The 23391-nt window shown below is 36.8% G+C and overlaps 1 protein-coding gene across 2 annotated transcripts in view; it reads left to right on the forward strand.

Moving 5' to 3' along the window:
* LOC108231854 (MAM domain-containing glycosylphosphatidylinositol anchor protein 2) overlaps positions 1–23391 on the forward strand; it is a 220738-nt gene that overhangs the window by 85976 nt on the left and 111371 nt on the right. For both annotated transcript variants that reach the window (XM_017409220.3, XM_017409222.3), the window contains exon 3: positions 410–584. In XM_017409220.3, the coding sequence (XP_017264709.1) occupies positions 410–584 (175 nt within the window). The remainder of the gene's footprint in view (positions 1–409; positions 585–23391) is intronic.

Raw genomic sequence — 23391 nt, forward strand, 5'->3', positions numbered from 1 at the left:
TATCAGATGAATTTTCAACACTAAACATTTGTCGAAACATCTTTTAAAACAAGTCAAGCGACAAACAATTGAATTGAAGTACACTGGGCTCCTAGCATGGAAAGTGAAGGGGCTGTGAGACCTCCCACCCCCTTTTAATCAAGAAGCAGCAAAGAACATCATAAGCTGTGATACTAACAAAGACAGTGTTAGCTTTAGGACTGCAAAGGAGGAATACATACATAAAAATACAGCAGAAACCAAACAGCTTGTTGCTCTTGTTTACCTACAAGTTAGCTGTCTTCTTGTCTTCTTGTTGTTTTCTTGTTGCACTGCTCACCCTTTGAAACGGAAGATGTGCTGGAAATAAAGCAGGAATATATTGTCACTGCTGCTTGTTTTGTTTGTTTGTTTGTTTTTCTCCCCTCAGATCCGATGGACAAAGACAGCTGGCAGCGTTTCAGATCGCTTCCAGGACTCCAGTGTGTTCAACGAGACGTTGACCATTGCAAAGATCCTGAGGAACCAGGGCGGGCGCTACTACTGCAAGGCTGAAAACGGCCTCGGTTCTCCAGCTATCAAGTCCATCAGGGTGGACGTCTACTGTAAGTCCGATACTCTGAAAGAGCATATAAATTGCAAAGCTGCTAGTTACACATTCAACTGAATCTCAACCAACTGCAGCTGCTCTCTGCTGTTTTAAAGTGATCTCAATGATCATCTTTTCACCAATTTTTGTTTTGTTTTGTTTTTTCTTGCGTTTCATGGAGTTTGCTTAAACTCTTTGGTGAGACAGAATTACTGTGGTTAACTACTTTGAGACATGACTATCAGAATCTGTATCTGTGGTATTTTGCTAACTACTACACAAATCCTACAATCCTTACACACATGTGCCAAGAAGATGGGGAGATCTGTTCATCTCAGCAGCCACTGAGCATGATGGTGCTTTGAGTAAAACACTCAATATTTTCTAAAATAAAATATTATCTTTTTACCAAGTTTTGACCACAACTGTTAGCAAAAATATTATAGAGTCATTGGATGGTCTGCTTTTTGTGTTGGTGGTTTATATTTGTGAGTATGATGCAAACATAAACAGATGTTAGGCAGTAAATGGGCTGAAGTCACTCAAAAATATTATTAAAAATGGCGGCATTTCTTTGTTCAACGGTAAAGTGCATTCATGGAATTTAAAACAGACACATTAAAAAAGACAAACGTTTTGTCCAAAAGACCTCTTGTATGTACACAGGAAGTCCTACTGTCTTAAAACAACTCTGTTTAGAAAAAATATATAGTGGTTTATATAAATGCTGATATATTAATCAGTTTTGTATTATATAGTAATTACAGCTAACTGCTGTGTTTTGTTCTTGCAAAAAACATGGAATTCTATCTTAATATTTGTTTAATGCAAAACTGACAATGGCATAAACGTTTATAATGTGGCAGCAATCCACTTTGATCTTGCATTTGGACACGCCGTTAACTTCTCATTCTGGTCAAACTAAATCTTTATTTTGTTCAGATTCAGGCAACAATTAGTTTGTCCATTACAACATAAAGATCATATTTTCTGTCCAGATTTTCAGCCAACGCTGTTTTATCTGGGATGTCTTTCATTTCTTTAGTGCAGCCAAGGTGAACGAGTGCACGAAAAGCAACAAGGCTTTGACTGCCAGCTGCTGAGATGCTTTTAACCCCGATCTCCTGCACCACTAAGGCCTTCCACAAGCTTTCCAAACAAGTTTCAATCCCGCCGCCTCTGCCCACGTGTCAGTCCAAATAAACAGGTACAAAAAAGCGGCTCACGCACCAGGAGAGGATAAGACGCAAACATAAGAGGATGAAGCCAAGAGAAACGTGAACTTGTGAGCAAGTGTACAGCAGGTTTGTGAGAGAGATGTTTAGGCGGGAACCTGGAGTACAAGGTGGTGCCCTGGTCGTTTAAATGAGCGCCGTTTAGTCACAGATTAAGTGTCTTCACATGCAGAAGTTGATTTTGATAAGTAATTACAGAAAGAATACTCATATTGACAGCTACCTGGAAGATTTATTGCCACAATTCTACAAACTTATCTGGACAGTATTCCCAATAAACATCAGACGATGGAGTAGACACTGGTATTTATACCTTCTTTTTATGTCCTTCAGATAGCAATCAAACCTTATTCAACAAGTTTTAACAAACATGAATAGAGACTGTTTTGACATAGGAACATGTTTTTTGTCCGTTTTGGATATTTGTCAGCTTAACCATGGAAGGTACATCTTGACATTTTGGCTCCGTGTTAGGTCCCGGCAACACTTGAACTTTTAAACTCTAGACATCTGGTTCTAACACCAAACATTCTCAAGGCTTTTGCTAAACACACTCAGTTTTATAGGAAACAGTTTCAGCCTATCACAAAACAGCCATTTATCATCCTAATACTAACACTTTGACTTCTTCACCCACACAGGAGCAACACATTTAGCAGGTTCCAACAACACAAGGAGAAGAATCTTTCCATCGAGCTTGTTGGGTTGTAAAGATGACTAAGAATATATCTAAACTGTCCTCAGAGCTAAGCTAAAGACTAGCTAAATTTGATCTGAAATTGATTGTTTTGTAGACATCTTAACCAAGTCATCAAAAAGACATCAATGACTAGAAATAGCATAAATCAATAAATACATAAACACAGCTAATAGGGGTGTCAAACTCAATGATGACTGGTTTTTGAAGTATTTTACTGAGCAAATCAACCACACAGGCAATGTGGCATTATCACACAAAAAGACACAAATATGATATATGGTTCATTTTCCTTGTCTGGGACCCTGCCCTGGTTTTGTTTGCTTAAACCTAAAATAACTTGTGTTTAAAAGCGTTGTACAGCCTTTGTATGGTTAGGTAGTTTTATGTTCTTGTCTCATTTCTGCATCATTTGTTCCTGCATTTGGGTCCTTTTCAAACACCATTGCATGATGAGTGAGATTCAAGTTGCAGTCTGTAGTTCATGTGTTTGCCTTTTATTTATTTATTACAAATACAAGTTCAGTTTCATTTTTTACAATATTTTCAGAACCATCATGTTGTCGGCACACAGCCTGTACATTTTTGTGATTTTATCAGTCTCTTACTGACTGGCCATTTTGTGCAAAGCTGCTTAGAGGCACATGAGGAAAGAAGGTAAAAAAAAATCCCCCTATAACAAAACCGTATGAACCAACCATGAGCACAGTGCACAAAGAAAAATGTTCTAATGCAACATATTGGTGTTTTAAATGAGAACTTCTTTTCAAACACAAAGTAATACAAACAATCCATATCACAAATTATACTCTACAACTAACACACCAAATGAATGTAGCTTTAAGTAGAAAGCATTTCAACAGCATCATATTTAGTGCAAAAATGTTTTGCTCCACTACTTCTTCTTTTCCTCTGTGACTAACAAAGAAATTTGGCAACAATTTAGGCATTGAGGGGTTGTCAAAAATACATGATTTTTTTTTTCTGAAAAGCTTGCCATAAAAAAAATAAATTTCTCTGCTGGGAAGAGAAGCAGTGGTGAAGAAGTTGGGGAGGATGCTGAGAGATGTTTCAAAGGCACTAAAAGGCATGTTATTTTAAATTGATCTCAGTAGAATTTCTTGAAGCTAAAACAGTCTGACCCAAGGTCTTTCTTTAATGCAGATAATTAAAGCACACCTACATATTTCTTGTTGGATGTAAAGTCTCAATTTGGCTGCGTTTGCACAAACAGCAATAAAAGGTTAGTATGGAACGAGGCGGCCGCCCTCATGGCTCCACTCTTGAGGTGAAATAGGTGAAGGAATGCCAAATCAATAAAGCAATATCAATAAATCACTGTTTTCTTTGACAAATGCTAATGGAACTTCCCTGTTTTCTGTACAGATATAAAATAGAGAGGTTGAACTTCCTGACAGTGTCAGTATGATAAGTGTTTTAATTAACATTGCAAGGAGAACAGGGCAGTAGGGTTTCTTTGGATTCACTCCCCCCAAATACCAGTTTTCAATTGCAGGAGAAATAGGAAGCAGTGCTATGGGTTGTTAAATTCTATCTCTCTGATGTTTTTGTCTTAATTTGACAAAAAAAAGAAGAAAAAAATGGTAATTATTATGCCAGCTCCTCTTTGTTTTTTTTGTTCTCCAATTTTCTGATAAGAGCATTAAATTAATTGGAAACAAAACCATTTTAAGGTAAATGTTGTTGTATGTTGGTTTTATTGGGCTTTACCAGACAGTTAGAAGACTGAATTTATTTTATAGACTTTGTTTCATGAAATAAACAAACAAAGAAAGAAATCTGGCCCAGTCGGGTCCACTCTACACAAATCCCAGATGAAAGACAAGCTTGGCTGCATTGTTCATGGGAAAAACAGTAGCTGTTAGCTTTTTTTTGTGTATTTCTTAGTTATTATTTCATGCAATTTTTTGACAACAATTGGTACCAATTAGCAAAGATAGACATAGATACGTGGTAACTACTATTTCTTGAACTACATGGACAATGTTGTAAACTCTGATACTGGAGGCTCTGAGTGGTCCTTTGTTTGTCTGCGGGTTTCTTCTTGTCTTTCTTTGCCTAAATCATCTGTGTCCAATCCTGGTCCTCGAGGGCCACTGTTTTGCATGTTTTACTTGTTTCCCTGCTCCAACACACCTGATTCAATGGTGAAACTACCTTTTTTATGTTCTGCAGAAGCCTGTTAATCATCCATTGATTCAAATCACGTTGGAGCAGGGAAACCTCTAAAACATGCAGGATAGTGGCCCTCGAGGAACAAGATTGGACACTGCTGGCCTAAATGATCTTTGTATTGTTGGAGAAAAATATTTTGTTGGTAGATTTGTGGTGCCCCTAAATAAGTGTTTGATTGGTTTTGGTGCTCTTCTAAAGTTTTCTCCAAGACTGCAGTGAGTCAGAGTTCAACTGCCTGGGCTGTTGAACTTGTATACATCTAAAACATGCAGGATAGTGACCATCCAGGACCAGGTTTGGACACCACAGTTTTAAGACAAAAGCAATCAACTTTGGTCTTGGCCCCCTTGGACTAGCTCATAGCTCATCAATGTCTCATCAACTTTATTTCTCCAAACTGATGTGATTCAAGGAGCTACCTGCAACAGGTAAAGATATATACTGTTCCTGTTTCTGCAGAAACCGATTTCAAATGGTCCTAACTATCATTTTAATATATACACAGTGAAAACATTTTCAAAACAAACATGTACTGAATAGTGGCAATAGGAATGGCCTGTATCTAAAAATGTAGGCTTCACCTCAATAAATAACAATAGTATTATATAAAGATATCAAAAACGGTGCAGCATTGTTTTCCGCCTGCAAATGCATTTGAAAGGAAGGATATTGCATCTATATTTTCCACATGGTAGCATTTGAAATGACTCTCCTTATCATGTCCTTGCATCTAGCCTTGCAACACAGTGTGTGTACTTCACAAGCATTGTGTGATGTTGCCCATCCAGCAAAAAGCACATTATTCCCACAGAGCAATGTTACAGCTGTCCCCCGGGGGTGAGTTTAATTGATGGACCTCTCCAGCACACGTGCTATTTTTAGTGGTTCGCAGCTCCAAATTTTTAATTAGTTTCAGAATTGGTGTTGTGGTGCCAGGCCTCCTATCAACAACACCTTGAATTATGTTTTCTGTCTCTTTCAGTTGTCTTCCATGTCTGTGTTCGTACTGTTTACCCAACAAATAGACTGCATCATTTCCACTGCAGCCGGGACAAACTCTGCAAACTCTATAGGCAGAATCCCAGCATGTTTTACATTAAGACGGTCAAAAAACAAAACAAAAGGATGCATCGACAGCTGCTTCCTTTTATAGTTTCCTACTAAGAGTATTTATTTGCTCCTCCTCCTGGAATTAAGATTTTTGTTTTTCAAATACCAGGATTCTTACTCATATATGCTTCACAGTGAAGTGTGCATGAATTGTTTTTCCTCCTTATAAAAGTAGACAATTGAATTAGAGATTGAAAAGGAAAAAGCATAGTTGCATACAGTTATGTAACTACTCAAGTGGAGGAAAAACAAGCAGAGAGTAAAAGTTTAAGTTAGTTTTCTGTGAGCAGTCTTCAGTAAGCTATAATTAATGACAATAACTTATCCTGGTGGCCCGGAGGAGCTGATATTAGCTATATGGCAAGCTCAAAGGTAACGTATTTACAAAGCTCAGAAGTCCATCTAAGCACATTTTATACCTGCTGACACCTCAGTTGTGTTTGTCCACAGTTAGGTCTGCGGGGAAGGCCCTGTGCAAAGTTAATAAAGAAACTCGCCGACTCCTACACTGATCGATTTGAAGCTTAAGATGCTCTCTTCCTTTTCCTACAGGGGAGACTTTTCAGTGTTCTCATTTAATTTCAGCTGCATTAATTTTTTGCTGCAGCATCTAATGTTTCATTGAGTGACCGATCGAGGAGGGCTTAAGAGTTCTGCAGGGGCTGCTTATTGCAGGCTCAGAGAGTTCATTGACCATTGCCAGCACAATATATTTTAGAGCGATGTGGCCAGAGGAGGAAGTGTCCAGGAAAGTGACTGGCCAGATTGCAAACAGATGTTTTACGACCTTTAATTATCCCCTTTTCGCTGTCGATGTTTGGCAAGTTTAAGCTGTTATTGTCAGTGACGCATGACAATAATTGCAAGTTTTCAAAACATGCAATAACACTGCTAATGATATTGCTTCATAAACAGATTTATAAAAAAAAAAGATCAGCAGCCCTTTTAGTAATCAAGTAATGAGCAAATTTGAAGAGCTTCATCTTGATTTGTGCTTAGCTACTGATCAGCTTTTCGCAGATAAAACAAATCTGTTTTTTGCGAGCATTCATTTCACTCAAATCATTTATTTCTTAACTTCCCGTCCTTGCTAATCAATACTGAATATAATTATTAGCTGCTTTCCATTTGTTACTGATAAGAAAACAAACAAACAAACCAATACAAGTGTAGTGATTTACTGTTGTCCAAGATTGTCACATTAAATCAGAAAGTGAAAAAAAGGAAAAGGAATGGTTTTAGTCGGTGGTCAAATGGAAAACAAATTATTGTGCCTTAAACCTGCCTGAACCAGGTCAACATTTACTGTGCAGGCTTTGATAAAGCACCACTTTAAACCTGCCTTTAAAATGTTTTGAACAAGCTCTGCAGCTCAGAATAAATTGAAAACATATAGATGTAGTGCAGAGAAGAGCTGAAAGACTCGTTATAACAAAATTAAAAAAAAAAGAAGAAACTCCCTGTGCCGTTTGATTATTCACCAGTATTAGCTAGATTATATTGTCCCAGCTAAACAGTAAGAAATAGATGTGGTGTTTATTGCAGAAATAAATCTTTGGGGCTGGGGATATATTTTCACTGATGCTTCCACACACATTGTCACTCTTTCCTGATATTTCTCTCTACGCTCCTTCAAAAGGATTAAAATAAGACAATAGCCTGATTCCTCTGTGTTATCAGTGGAGGCGACTTGCACAGCCCTTACTTGACACTGCTGCTGCACAAGCCAGAGAATTTTAATGAGGACACGGTATGTGTGTGTGTGTTTGTCAGCACATGAACTCCTGTCTGAGTTTGATTTTATTTTATTTTTTGGCAGCAGCAGCAACGTCCATCTATATTCCAGACTTGTGAGTGTGCGCGTCCGTTTCTTTGTCTGCTCATGCGTGCAAGTGGAAACAAAAATAGCAGCCGCCTATTGGGTTCAAGCCCATGCTTATGCATGAACACACACTCCACCAGTGAGGTCCTGACTCTCACAAACATGTCAAAGGCTTAACTTGTCTTGGCATATGCTTCCTTAGCTGTGCAACACTGTGCAGCAGCGTGCGAGGCCATGCAGGGAAGTGTGTCTGCACCGTGTGTGTGTGTGTGTGTACGCGCCTGCCCTCGACGGAGTTCATGAAGGGGCTCGGAGAGCGAGCTGCAGCTGATGGTGTTTGTTTTGCGGACGTGCCGGCCTCGCCTCGCCTCATCCAGTCAGTGAGTAAAACTGGTGCTTCCTTTCTCGTCAGGTGTCCATTTTGCGCTCTGAGGTGTCTTGGGCAAATGTGTGTGTAGAGCAAAAAAAAAAAAAAGAAAAGGTTAATTGGAGAAAAAGTTGAGTCAAAGAAACAGAATACATTGATAAAAATGAGATTTGACTGAGGCTTGTGCTATTAACTCCTTTATTTCTTCTCATTACTGATGTTTGCACTCTGTGCTTGCATTTAAGCACCCTGGGGAGATTCCGCTAAAGTGACTTGGTAATATATTTGGGTGTATGCAGAGGGAAATGAGTGGGATGGAGATCTCAGGAGAGCCTATTGATTAGTGAGTTCACTTGACTGTAGCTGGAACTGCAGGCAGGTTCAATAGGTTGAGTTATGACTCAGGCTGAAGGAAGATACAACTTGTGGGCTGACTTCTAATCATTTAAGGCACTAATTCTGAGCCTTGCATGAATGAAGAGTTTATCTGCTTTTTGTTGTTATCGTGGCTGACCTTTAAATGGGTGGCTTAGATCTTTCTGGAGTTGAGTTCTAAGGAAAGGTTATGAACAATTATTATCTTAACTGTTGTAGCTGGCTCTTTGAATGACCTCAGTTTGGAAAAAAACAGAAATTAATGTTAACCAGACTGAAGACCTAACAGCTAGTCCAGGTAGACCAAAGTGGATTGCTGTCATCTTAAAACAACAAAACATTTTTTGTATTTTAATATTGAGCTTAGTATGACCACAAAGCTTTCTTATAAGATCTGTTTGCTAGTTTCTTACTTACATTTTCAGTTCTACAAATGAAGACATTTCTGACAGAGTGCTTACCATGAAGTTCCTAAAACTGTCAGAAGAAACTGTGAAACTTTTAGCTACTTTTATTTTATCAGATTGCTTCTTCAAACAAGAATTGCCTCCCTGACACAGAAAAAAGCTGAAGATAGAGATTTTGAACACTGAATTAATCTTTTCTTAAACTCATCCTAACAATGACTAAAAGGGAAACAAATAACACTAGATCTGTTAAAAAACAGATCTACTAAAAAAAATAGTAAAAGCACCATATGGGACACAAATTGACCCCAACAACACAATAAAAATTCTCCTCCCTCTACATCTATATTTGGTGTAATTATCGCAGATTTCTGAACTTTTATTGTGAAATCAGTTTGTTTTGTGCTATATCCTATCATTTGATTTGCTCTTGGACTTGGAATTAGCAGCTACTGCAGGCAGTGAGAGTAAATTAGTATCAATGATGTTACAGCACTTTCAAAACATGAATGGCACATGGTCAACTTTGTTGTAAATTTCTGATACCATTTTCTACCAGTTAAAAGTATTCTGTGTTATATTTTAGAAGTTTAAAAAAAATCATGCGTACAAAACTTAAAATAAAAAATTTCAAGTGTTTGAATGTTCTTATCCTAAAATTGTTTGGAAGAACAATTTTAAATTAAGCAAATATGATGGAGAAATATTGGAAAAAAAGTCCTACTTTTCTTTTTTTTGGTCCACATAAATATCTTGCCAACAAGAATAAAAACATTAAAAGCTTTTTGCTCTGTCAGTCATTATTCTTGATTGCAGCCCAAATTGTTGCTTCAAGTTATTATTTGAAGTGTTTTTTCTTCTTTATTGTTAGTCTCTGTGTCTTGATTAGAGGGTTTGTTTGCTCCTTTCTTTCCTTCTGTCAGTGTTTTTCTTTGCAAACCGACCAAAACAAGAATTGTAAATTAGGGACGGCTCGTCCTAGAAACGTACAAACATTGCACCGCTTACATCTGCGCATATGATTCACTGTTGTGGAAAAAAAAAGAACTTAGATCAAATGAAGCTGGTAAGAGTTTTAAGTAATAAGGCTCCTTGTGTGTGTTGGGGGGAGGGGGTGGGGGGCTGTGTGCACGTGTGTGTCTGTCATGTCAGCAAAGTATCTGATGGACCAGGAGACAAATTTCAATGAAACTCTCAGAAAATAATCATCATCATCTATAATATAATGTTTGGAGTCAACCCCATTTACAAGGGCCGCCACAGCTAAGCAACTTTAGCAAAGGCAAAAATATTTATAACTCAGTCAGTTTTACAGCTATTAAGCTAAAATTTAATGTGTTAGTAGCTGAGAGTCATCCCCAATTTATACTCTGAGCACAACCTGTTAATGCGAGATCAGTATTTAAAACCTTGCTGTCAGCTCCTGAAGTCAGTTCTGGCATGAAAGGCGGCCGCTGATGAGCATTCCTTCAAGGAATGCAAGGCAATAAATTGCTTATAACTTTTTAAGTTCTTCTAAATAAGCTCAATGACTCACAAAATGTGCTCCCAAACTATTAAAATAAACAAGAAAAAACATATTGGAACTGGTAATCATTATGAAACTTTTTTTCCTTCTGCTGTCAGTTACACAAATGCTCATTAGGGACATGATTTAAACGTTGGAAAAACTGATGGATGCATCTATCAAAAAGATTCAATCTGCAAAGCAAACAACGTTTATATTAGCAAGTGGAAATATGTAATTAGCATATTGTGCCAATTATAGGAGGGATGGCTGCACTGTGGGACTTTTCTTCCTCAGCAAAACAAACATGATCCAACTTCTTTAATACTACAGCTTCAAATGACCTAAAGTACCATTTATCAGTAGTCTTTTGTGGCATGTCATTACCCATGTTCTGGTTTTATTTATGCCAGGCTGTATTTAGTTGTTTTGGGGTGATTTAGATTCCTTTTTTAAGGAAGCATTTAAAATCTATCCCTAACCCTAACCCTCTCAAGTCAAACACATACTCATATGTCAGTTGTTCCGGTGAAAAAGATCTCTTGCAGTTTTGAATCAGTTGCAAAAACACTGGATAATGATCAGCTAGAAGATGGAAGACTACTCTAGTCACAACTTTTAAAGATCCTATTAAAAAGGACAGAGATGTTAGTTCCTAAGGTGAGGGATCGATTAAAACCCAACGGACAGAAACTTCAAGGTGCTGATATGTTGAGCTTGCTTCACTCTGCGGTGCTCACTGATTATACTTGGCATCCAAGTCTCTGAGTTTTCTCCCTGAGCAAAGGTGATGCAAATTTGAACTGACGTCCTTGTTTCCCATCCACTCTTCAGCCAGAAATATTCCCATGAAACCAACGGGAAGTTCATCTATTAACTTCCACTGGATTAAACTCTAAATCTGAAAACACACAGGCTGCAGTTTTGTAATTGGTTTGGCGCACGGTAAATGAATGCAGGTAGATTTCTCACATGGCGTTTTTATTACAAGTTTACAAACTTATGAAACCAGAGGCATTTGGAAGAAATGTTGACAAATTCCATCTCGGTAACTCTGTGATCCTGTAATGTGATGTAGAGCCTTCTGAAAAGATCCCGTAATGCATGTTGGCAAAGATATATGCGCAGCGCCTGTTAAGTGCTTTTGGATGTAAATGACCTAGTGTGATGAATGGTTGTGATACAGCTGCGGTCAGTTATCTGAGCCTTGTTTGAATCAGGACAGAATGAATCAGCACATTATGTGTACATTATGTAAATGTTTGCTGGTGTGGTTAATGGAAGAAAAGCCAGTTCACGACTGCCCATTACTCTTTCAAGGACTTTCTCTGGGGAGCGGCCCCTTAATCAGAACAGTGGAGTCAACCTTCCCTGTTGCCTTTGTTTTTCCTCACCATTAGTAGCTTAAAACATGCTGCAGATTTGTTTTGCTTGTGCTGTGTATGCTAATGTGATTATTTGTTGCAGACATTCGCTCAGATCTGATCAAAAGGTGAAAGACAGCCGATGACAGCTTGCTATTTTTCGTCTTGTTACTAGTATTTTTAGATACAGATCAAAAATCTTGATCAAAATCCATGAAGCATTATGATTTAGCTTTGGAGTTCTGCTCACTTCATAATTGAGAATTGTGGAGCAAAGCTGCACTCCCTGGGAATGACATCATGTTGCCTGAAGCGTTCTCACTTGGAGAGCAGTTCAAAAGGAAAACTCTGTCAAATGTTGTTTGAGTAAAAAATGTGCAGAGCTGTGATTTGTTTGTCTTCACCAAAGAAAATCAGGGTGACAAAACATTGAGCTTGTGAACATATTACTAGGGAAGTGATATTAAACAATACAGGTTTTAGGCCAATGGACAAATGTGCACAAAGTGTTATAAAACCTTTGAACCATGAAATACAACTTATTGACTCTAATGGTGATGAACTGATGTCAAAGTAAGATAATGCTGTGGAACAAAAACAATATATATAATAAAATTAAAAGAAACAATGATTTGTTTTTCTTTTTTTGTGCTCTGAAACAAATTAAGACACCTGTTGCATATATGTAACATGGCTCACGTAAATAATAGGAAACTCAAAATGAACAGAACAGAAAGACCCAATGCAAGTTCACACGAACACAGAAAAATAAAACATCCACACTCTGATTAGTCCCAGACCTGTGAGAATGAAAAATCTGAATCAAAGGACTTCTTAGGATCCAACAAATGCCTTTTTTGTCAAACTAAATACTACAGAGTTTTAGGCCTTTGTAGATATGCAAATTTTATTTACAAAAAGATAAATATTTATGATTTTAAAGAAAATATTATCTTCAAAAATCCTTTGGGAAGGATGAAAATCAAATATTGTTACAGTTCGGGAGTGTTTCTTTTGGAATAGGGATAAAAATAAAATAATTTTAAAAATTCAGACAGTTTGAATGCATGTTTAATGATAACATTATTAAAAGTACAAATCTTTGTGAGAGTGGAGACGTAAAGATGGAAGAAAATACATATTCTTACCTTCTGTTGATCTGCTGTGTTTTTGTTGTTTTACACTTTTTTTAGGTATTTATTTGATAACTTTTTTCATTTCATTTTTCTATACAGTGATAAGTATAAACAGTATATGGTGAGATAAGTTTGCAATTATATGCTTATACTACAGCCTTTATCGATTTTTGAACCGTGTCTAGGAGTTTAAGAGTTTTTTTGTATGGTTGCTCTTTTTATTGATCGCAGTTGGTATATGTTGTCTTTTTTTTTGTTTTGTTTTTCTTGTGTGTATTTTTCTTTACGTATTCTGAAACAAATAAATAAAATTGACCTCTGGTCAGCAGATGGCAAGACCACAGTAGCTGAAAGCCTTTTCAGCAGACTTGGAGCTAAATATAAAAACAACTAAAAGGCCTGCGCCTGATGACACTTAATGTTCTTTTTCTGTTATTATAGCGTTAACTATTGGGATAATTTTAAAGGTGATTTAAAATTAGACAGATCTAAACAAAACCTTTAGATGTGTTGGTATATTCTGTATGGGTTTTGTGTTGTTCTATTTACTGGATAATCCTAAAAAAAAGAGCATTTTAGGAGTCTATGTGAGTGCTTTGACCAATTTTGTAAAAGTCATTTTGAGACATCAATTTTAATCCTTTGGATTTATTTTGAGTGATTAAATTCATTCTTGCTTATGATGACAATGTGATTATCAAATCTGAGACACGTTTCCAAGGTTTCTATCTTTTTTTCTTTGTTGAACCAGAGGTTATAAATATGGAGATTGCTTTCACCAACAAGTATTTCAGTAGAGTTTTGTTTGAAAAATTGGAGAATACTTAACTATTACCATTATCAGTTCTGATAATGTATACATTATTATGTATGCATCTTTAAAGACGAATGAAGAGCATGGCTTGTTAAATAAAGTGAAACCTTTAAACTTCATTGTTATGATCAACAAAACCAAAAGCAGCACTAAGATCGATTGGAGTTAAAATTGAAGTTCTCCTTGAGCCACCGCTGATCCTTAGGTTTTTGATGACTTTGAGTAGAGCTGGGTCTGTTTTAACATTGTATCAGAAACCTGACTTAAGAAAGACTCATGCAGTTGTTCAAAGAAAATAAAGATGGATAAAAGTTGGTAATTGGTTTTTAATAATTCTTTTTTATGTAGCTCAGTATTTTCTTCAGGTAAAACAGAACAAAAACAAATATTTTTAATTAGATCCAATATTAAGTGTTTTTGTGATTCACAGCTATTTTATTCATCTATGCATGTCTTTAATACAGCCAGTACATCCTCTAAAGATTTAGACATTTTTGTAATTTATCCATGTTACATGAACCAGTTTTTTTTTTTTTTTTACTGAACGTTCTTCTCAACTGTTGATGTCAGTTTGAAAAATAGGCTGGTGATTTTAGAAATGTTCTATTTTTTCATGTACAGAATGCTATCAAATCATGGTTCAGGAATGATTCAGCAACCTTCGGTGCTCTTTGTCCAGACCAAACAAAGCAGAAGGTCATTAGGCTGAAACCAGAAAAGAACTCCATCATGTCACTGGCGCTTTTCCTCCACCACTAATGGTGAGGTTTTTTAGGTGCAGCTCCTAGATCAGCAGTCTGCGGCCTGCTTGTTTTCTAGGGAGATGAATTAGAGAAAAGATGGGCAGAGGCAAACGCCACTGTCTGAGGGAGAGGATGAAGAGGAGATTCATTACTCCTCACCCTCCTAACACACATAAAGACGCAAACACAAACACGAGAACACACAGAGCCGAACTCAGCCTCATTATTTCCCCATTTCCATCACCAGGAGGAAGTGAGGGGTTGCAGACTTTTCAGTGAGGCTGCTGACGTCTGCCCTTCCATTTATCACACATAATGTCCATGTATACACACCCAGCCACCCACCCACACACACATGCCGAAACATCCACCCACCACCATTACACACACCTGCAGACTTGCTTTGTATCTCCAAAAACAGCATAATTTAAAAAAAAACTCAAGAAGATGAAGGTGAAGCCATAAAAAAGAAACTCAACACGGCTCCAGCTCGGTTAACACACAAGATAACTTTATCCTGATAGAAGGAGCATTGGCCACTCTTTCAGACATATTAAAGACAGGGCCTATGTCTCCTACAGTAAACACATTTGGGCTGTTCCACCTCAAACTGCATAGCAGGTTTTACTGTTTATCATCACCTCATTGATTCATTTTGCATGGCTAGATTAATTGGCAGTAGCTGCATTTAGCCAGGCCTGATGACTGTGGTTTCAGAAAAAGAGATATTACCTTCACACTTAATACGCTCAAGATAGTTTAAAGAAATGAGAGCGAGCCTGTGGAAGGCAGAAGGATAGTCAAATTAGATCTTTTGTTGAAAGAGAGCACAAGCTAGCTTTCTCTCCTTCCCTTAGTAGTAGTTTAACTGCAGCTAAATGCGGGAATGTGAAAATACTTAATGAATAATTCAGAACTTGTTACTCAGTAGCAAAGAGGCATGCCAAACAGCAGGCATGGCAGTGGGGGTGTGATGCCCTCTACAAGCCTTTCCCCAACTTGCCGAGTTGGGTTATTGCTCTTGGCAGAAAAGCAGAGACAGAAGACCAGCCTTCAGAAGTCCTCAGTCATAAAGCTCTAACTCTTTATGGTTTATTAAAAGAGCAGTTTTGACCTACAGTAACTGAACCACTCATTAGGATGAGGATCAGAATTCTGTTCAAAACTCCAGATTTTAAAGTGGTCATGGCTAATACATTCCCAACGTTAAGCTGCCTAATCTAATGAGCCTGAGGTGTTTTATTAGAAAAACAGAATTTGATGTAAATATTTGATGTAAACCATGATTTATTTATTTTTTATTTTTTAACAGAGCACATAAAATATTCCTTTAGATTAATCTTTGGAATTGGGAAATTTGGCACTGACAGGCTCTGAGCCCCTTCTTGTTCACAATGATGATAGACAGGTAACAGATGAGGTCAGGTAGGAGTATCCATGAACTATGGTGTTCACCGACAATGTTCTGATCTGTAGTGAGAGTAGGGAGCAGGTGGAAAAGAGTCTGAAGAGGTGGAGGTGTGCGCCGGAAAGAAGAGGAATGAAAGTCAATAGAAGAAATACAGAATATATGTGCATGAACGAGAGGAAGACAGGTGTACCAGTGAAGCTGCAAAGAGTAGAGGGATTGAAGATAGATGAGTTTAACCCTCCCGTGGCCTTTGGGTGAAATTGACCTGAAGTTACCAGGACTCCTCTACCTCTCTTCATCTCTCTCTCTTTTGAGGTCTTCAGGAGGGTTAAGTACCTGGGATCAAACATCCAAAGCAATGGGCAGTGCATTAGAGAGGTGAAGCAGAGAGTTCAGGCTGGGTGGAGTGGATGGAGACAAGTGTTAGGGGTGATTTGTGACAGAAGGAAAGCTGCAAAATAAAAGGGTTTGCAAGATGCTGAGAACTGTCATGATGTTTGGTTTGGAGATGTTGGCATTAACAAAAAGGCATCAGATGGAGCTGGAGGTGACTGACATGAACATATTTAAGATTTTCATTAGGAGTGATAAAAATGAGTACATACTGAGGGACTGCACAGGTTGAGTGATTTAGAGACAAAGTTAGAGATGCAAAACTGATATGGTTTGGACATGTGCAGAGGGGGGTAGTGGATATACTGGAAAAAGGATGTTGTATATGGAGTTAGGAGGGAAGAGGAAAAGAGCAAGAGACCATAAAAGAGGTTCATGGACGTAGTAAAGGAATACATGCAGAAGATTGGTGTGTCAGAGGAGGTTGCTGGAGGGAGATGATTCACTGTGGTTTCCCCTGAAGGAAAGTGAAAAAAACAAGAATTGGAATAATGCTAATATCTTTGTAAGATAAAAAATATATATATAAACTGCGGAGCTATAACACTGTAGATCCTTAATGTGCCACTGTTAGTGTCCTGATTTTGGCAAATGTATTTATGCTTCTAGATGAAACAATTAAACACATTAGTGCAGTAATGGGAAACATTTTATATTCAAAAGACCATCTTACTTAATTATAGCAAATACAAAGCCACATATATATTTAAAACATAAGCAAAATAAACTTTCTGAGTTTATATTTAGCATCACATAAAAAAATCAGAAAATGCTTGCTAATTTAGTTTTTTGACAGCAGATCGCTAATCTCTGATGCTTATTTGTTTTGCTCTGGAAAAAGGCAGATATGTTGGAATATTTTTTCAAGGCCTTTTTTAATTATTTTTCCAGTGATATATTTGTGCTTTTGTTAGAATACTTGTTTGAAAAAAACTATTTAATTTAATTTATGTTTTTCTTGTTTGCTCTTTGAACACTGCAAAACTCTGCTCACATAATAAACATACTGACAATGAACTGACATGTGACAAAATGGTGATTTGGTTAAGGAAAAATAAATATTTAAAAGGATTTCTTTTATGCGTATTCCTAGCTTTTGTTTTCAGTCAATAATTTTAGGTTGTTTTGTTTTTGTTTGATGATGTGAAGGGCCGAACAGAGGTAGTCTAAGAGCTGCTTCTGGTCCTCAATCCATATTTTGCTCTCATTTGCTTCAACGTTTATGCAAAAAAACATGGAGCTAACATTACAGCTTGCGTTACATTAGGGTGATTTAAAACAGAAACAGGCAATCAGCTTTGTCAAGAAATATGAATTTAGTCATGGTTTTGTTTGTTTACTTTCATTTTAAAGTTTTAAGTTTGTCATTTGGTTATTGCCATGGTTTCTTATTGAAGACAGGCTGAATTTGAAGGACAGAATGACATGTTGAGGACAGAGAAACACAAAGTTATCATTTAGCAATCACAGCTAACTTGCAGAACAATATAGGGTTTGATGTTGAGCATCTAGCCCCACAAACTGGTTTTATTTGGCTCCAAACTGCTGTTACTGTTGAAAATGAACAAGTTTAACTGTCCATTTTATTCATTCGCCAGCTTTCAGTGCTGACTGTCACACCATCACATGTTCCAGGCAACTCTCACTTATGAGTCATCCTGAAAAGACTCTTCAGTTTTTTGTTGGGTTTTTTTTTTTTTTTTGGTGCTAAAAATAACTATTTTTAATGAATATAAAGAAAACTTTCAAAAGTCAAAAGTAAAATCTTGTTTGAAAAAAAAAAGTGTAAAAACTGTAATGACTTCAACAAAATGACAGCAAACTGGAAACTGAACACACACAGAAAGGGGTAATGAACTAATGGATCACCGGTGAGTAGCAATCCTCTAACATGACTCAGGTGCTGAAAGAAATAAACACTAAACAAAAAATGAAAGTTGCACAAATGTTTAAAATTTCACAGTATAACAGGAAATGACAGATAAAAACCTAAACCCGGGTCAACTTTGAGTTAGGAGAACCAAGGAAAACACTGTGTGCTCTGGAAAGTCATTTATTTTGTTTATAAAACAGTACATTGTTAGGTTTCCATCATTTAACTCTGAATGAAACTCATCTACAGTCTTCCCTAAAACATCAGAGGTTTTGTCAAAGTATAAAATAGGCATTAAATTATTAGTTAAACATTTTAAAGAGGGAGCCATTTTAAATTACTCTTCAAAATTTTAAAATTATCCATGCATTTCTATTTTATACATTTTTACACTGTCGTAAATTTCAGGTTTAATATGGCAGTGACCCACTTTGGCCTTAGCTGCATTCAAATTAGTCATTAGTTCATCAATCCAGTCAGAATTAAACTTGATTTCTTAAAACTAAGATGGTTCGAAGAGCTATCTACAACAGGTTAGATACTACTTGCTCTTAAGTTTTCCACAGAATCCCACTTCAAAATGTTTGAGCTATCCTTTAATTTAAAATCAAACTGATTATTTCACAAAATTGCCTATAGCTAAGATGCTAAAAGCTGTATAGAAAATGATTGTCACATAGGCCATATCCCTCCTGCAATCTTATTCTGTTGGGCCTGTGAAGTATCATATTATTAATAATTTAAATCCAGCACAGTAGTCACATTGCTCATTGACATGATGTCACTGTGTAAATGTTGCCTAACTTAGACACGTTAACAGAGGCCACCATGTCACTTGAAATACAGCAAGCCCAGTTTCAAATCCAGCTATGAGTATGCTTTTTTTTTTCTTGGTGGTTTTGTTTTTTCTGCATTCCTCAAGTTTTGCAGTTGGAGCTGGACGACACTGCAGTTATCTTAACTGTTGATAGAACTGTTCCATGTTTGTGCCTCAAGTGAAAGCAAAAGAAACCCTGTCTTTTTACAATACTCTACTTTTGGTGGTTTTTTTAGATCTTAGAATTGTCTAATTCAAAAGATTGTGTTAGTTAGTTTGATCAAATTTAGTTAATTGTGTTGCTTTGTATTTATCAAAATCTTTCACATTTTTTTCTATCACCTCAAGGAGTTGGTGTTTGTCTTGTAGTTTGAGTTTAGTTGTTATTGGGTTTAAATATTTAGCATCTTGTTGTAAGTTGTGAGTTGCCTAGTCATTTATGTACAATAGAAATATTTTTTTAGTTTTTCTCTTAACTCCCCTGTGTCATTGTCTGCAATGTAGCTTTTCTAAACTTTGCAGTATGACAATATTTGCAATATATTTACAGTTATTCATAGGTAAAGTCACAAGCAATCATTCTCAGTCAAAAAAATAAATAAAGTAGAGCGCTGTCGTACACTTTTTAAAAAATAAACAGCTTCACAAATCCCATCTATTTCTGCAGTAGAATGTATCTAAAAAATGTACCAGTAACAACTCCAAGAACTAATAAAAGCCTAGTCCTTACATTGTCTGACCAGAAAATTATTTTAGCAATTTCATGGATGACCCCTAGTTCAGGTGGTTTATTGTGTAAAAATCTTGATGAATATCCCTTTATGTACAAGCTACATGCAGCCACATAAACTGTGTGATTTAAAAGGTTATTATAATTTATTTTGGGGGAAATGACAATTTTATAACCAGGAAATGACATGAAGTGCTATAATGATATAAAATACACTCTTACATTTGAAAAACTGCGATGAAAATTCCCGGTTTCTGTCCTCCCCTTTCTTTTTACACAAGAGAGTGGCAGTGTACATAAAGACCCTTCTGCTCATATCTCATGAGTCCAGGAAAGATATTCAGTTTACTGAGATATCTCTGCTACACAGGCTCCAGCGTCAGAGTGGACTTATTGCAGAAATCCATCCACCACCACAGTCAACACTTTAGTATGAGCAACAGCTGACACTAAATAGATCCAGCCAGCAGAAGGTAGTTATTGTGGAGTGTAGCCATGAGATAGAGGTCACTGTTGCCAAAGGCTTGAGAGATGGAGGGAAATCAAAGGTTGTGGCAGTGAATCACATGTTGGATTCACACATTTCATCAAAAAAAAACTGTCCTTAATGGATTTTATATATCGCTAATGTAGCTTATTAACCTTTAAACCTGGATAAATGAAGTGCAATAAGTGTACTGTTTGGCAGAACACCATCTCAGAAATATAATTTTGTTGTTTTGTGCTGCTTTTCAGCAGAAAATAATGATGCAGCATAATGTTTGCAATTTTCTGGCTTCCTTTGCTGCAATAAGACCTTCAGAGAGTATCTATCAGTCTCTGAATCTCATGTTGTATTATTGTGCCAGTTAGTCTTTTTTTTACTATTAATCCAGAGCTTTAATTTAAAGACAAAGAAAATAACCACATAGGACAATCAGTGAGATTAAGGCACATTGTAAGTAATCAGACAGAATATACTGATACCATCAAAAGTGAAAAGAGTACTAAATTACATGAAATTGAAATAAAATAGTTTCAAATAAAATTTGAAATGTCAAGTAAGAATTACCATTGTAAAAAAAAAAAAAAGTCAAAATAAAACTTCAGTCATTTAAAATGGACCCAGGTACTTTTTTACCAAGATGTTTTAAATTAAATTAGAAGTTTTGAATTACTAAAATTTGTTATTTTCAGATACAATATTCATACTACCGACATGTTTAAATTTTTCATTTTATTGCAGAACATCTCACTGTCCTCCACTTGTCTATTAACAACCATGAAAAATGAGTTAAATGGCAGCTGGTATTAAAAAAAAAGTCTTTTAAATTACCTACCCTCTTCTTCTTGAGCTACAATGATATAGCTCTTGCTCACAGGGACATGAGATGACTTAACAAGACTTTAAAAACCTGGATTGTATTTACGTATATGTGCTATATTTCTTTTAAATAGTTTATGACTAGTCTGTTTATTACTTGTAGTAGACAGCCCTTAGTACTTCTCTTGTTTAGATTAGCAAGTAGCTACCTTTTAAATATCAGAGGAAAAAAAATCTGTCCTTTTTTCAAGACATTTTAGTTTTTGCTGTGTTGTTCTCCCTGATGTGTTCACCTGTGAATTTGTATTATTGCACAAATGTATTTTTTGCTAATTTTTACAAAGTCTCTTACTAAGCTATGGAACATTTTTAAGGTGCACCACAACACGCACACAGACACACACGTGTATATATATTTATATTACTTGCATTGGTTTAATGTTGTGTTGTTTTTTATTTTATGCTGAGTTTTGTCTCTCTGGACAAACACAGCTAACACTGCATAATGTAGCAGTTGCCCTGTTTGTACTTTAGAAGCCACAGGGGTTCTTTTATATTGCCATAAGTGTATTTCATTTTTTAAATTCAGCTTGATCAGAATTTAATAAACTGTCAGCTGAACTTGTACCAGCTGATGCACCTTCGTCTTTTTTGGGATTTCAGCTCATCATTTGTTCTGTTCATCAGTCACTGCTGTAGCTTCTGGTTTGTATTTTTCTTTTCTGGCCTTTTTAGTTGTTTTAACTTAGCAACTAACTTAATTTAAAATGTCCCTATGTAAAAACAGTACTTAAAAAGTACAAGAAAAAAAGTAATCTTCAAGGGAAGCACTATGAGAGCACAAACCTCCGCCAAGGCCAAAAGATCATTAAATTGTAGGATCAACACCAGACTTTAATTACTTACTTTTTGTGACAACTTCAACATTTCTTGAAATTTTATTGAAGTTTGTTCCTTAGTTTCTAAATAATATTGCTGACTGTAAAACAAACCAACCAACACTACTGAAAACACAACCTTCTTGGTGGAAGTAATTACAGTAACCTGAGTAAAATACAATTTTTTTACTTCCCATATCTGTTTAATATTAAAGATTTACTCCCATACTTTATCTAAATAAAAGAGGCTTCTGCTCCCCATTTTATAAAAAACATACAGCTCACCTTTATTTCAACAGAATAAAGTAAGTGCTTTACAGAATCCTTGCCTCATTAACCATGTATTTGGGTAGCAGGAATTTAAACGTTCTTACATTCTCTCAACTCTTCTTTTTTATGTTTTTGGTTTTTCATTATGACCTCCTTTTGTCTCGTTCTGCCCTTGGCACAAAATAAAAGCAAATTGCTTGTCAGAGACATAATGGGACTGTTTCTGCCTATGAAAGACACGGATGTCATTCAGGTCAGCAGCTCCCCCTGGGACAGTGATTAGGTGAAATTACAGGCATGCCTCTGTCGCTCATGGCTGACAGCCTGATAGGTATCTTCTTCTGTGGTGACTTCATCAAATCGGGTACGGAGGGTGAAAAACATCAAAGCCAAAAAAGTATACAGTCAAATTTGCGTTGGTTTAACAGCTGAGGGACAGCCTCAGAGGTCTTTTTATATGTCTGTGGGTAGATGGAGTGGAGTAATGCACATGTTTTCACACAGGTGCTGGATTTTTTTTATTATTTTGTGGGGGAGGGATGGGGGGGTACATGAAAGGATTGAGTTTGAGTTTGATGTGTTAATGAAGTGTCTTCTTTAGTCTTCATCTCTTTTATCTAAACCGCTCTACCTGCATCTATTTGTCCAACAAATGTATTGGTAGGCTGCTAAAGTAGAGTACTGCTTACTGCTGCTCACATGGGGATATCATCATCTTCAGGTTTTCTCACTTTAGACAATGAAACAATTGGTGATAAATCAGTTGTTGTAGCTTTTTGTAGGCTTGTCTTGGGAGACCTCCTCTGACTCACATGAGCTATGCGTCTAGCATTCACATGTCTGTGTATCACCCCCCCCCCCCTGTGTTTTCGTATCAGAGAAACCCAGAGATTTGAGACTTGTCATGGTTGGTAGAGGTGAGCGAGAGTGATGCCACGGTTAGCTCACTGGAGCGTTTAGCTGTACACGGGAAGATTTACAGGCCTGTGAAGCCATAAACCTGCAATTACAAACCCTAACAACTCTGGCACCGGCAGCCTGTACAACGCAGTTTTCCTCTGGGCTCTGGGATTTAAGCCTCACAATCAGTCAAGCGTGACTTAAGAAGCTAATTGCACAAGAGTGACACACATATATAGGCACAACATCTTTACAGGAGTAAGACTGTTGTTGGAGGTGGAATTTTGTTTGGAATTCATCAAATTTTAATCCAGTGCGTACATTTCCATATTTCCATATTTATCACTCGCTACACTCCTAGCCTCCACTTCCTCTCTGCATATCATTTTGGCCCTATTATTAGCACGAACCCCACCTTACCAAATGCTCACAGAGGAACACGCTCTCATTGTTGTCACCACAACCTACTATCAGG

This window comes from Kryptolebias marmoratus, linkage group LG19 (genome assembly GCF_001649575.2).
Source record: "Kryptolebias marmoratus isolate JLee-2015 linkage group LG19, ASM164957v2, whole genome shotgun sequence".
Classification (NCBI taxonomy): domain Eukaryota; kingdom Metazoa; phylum Chordata; class Actinopteri; order Cyprinodontiformes; family Rivulidae; genus Kryptolebias; species Kryptolebias marmoratus.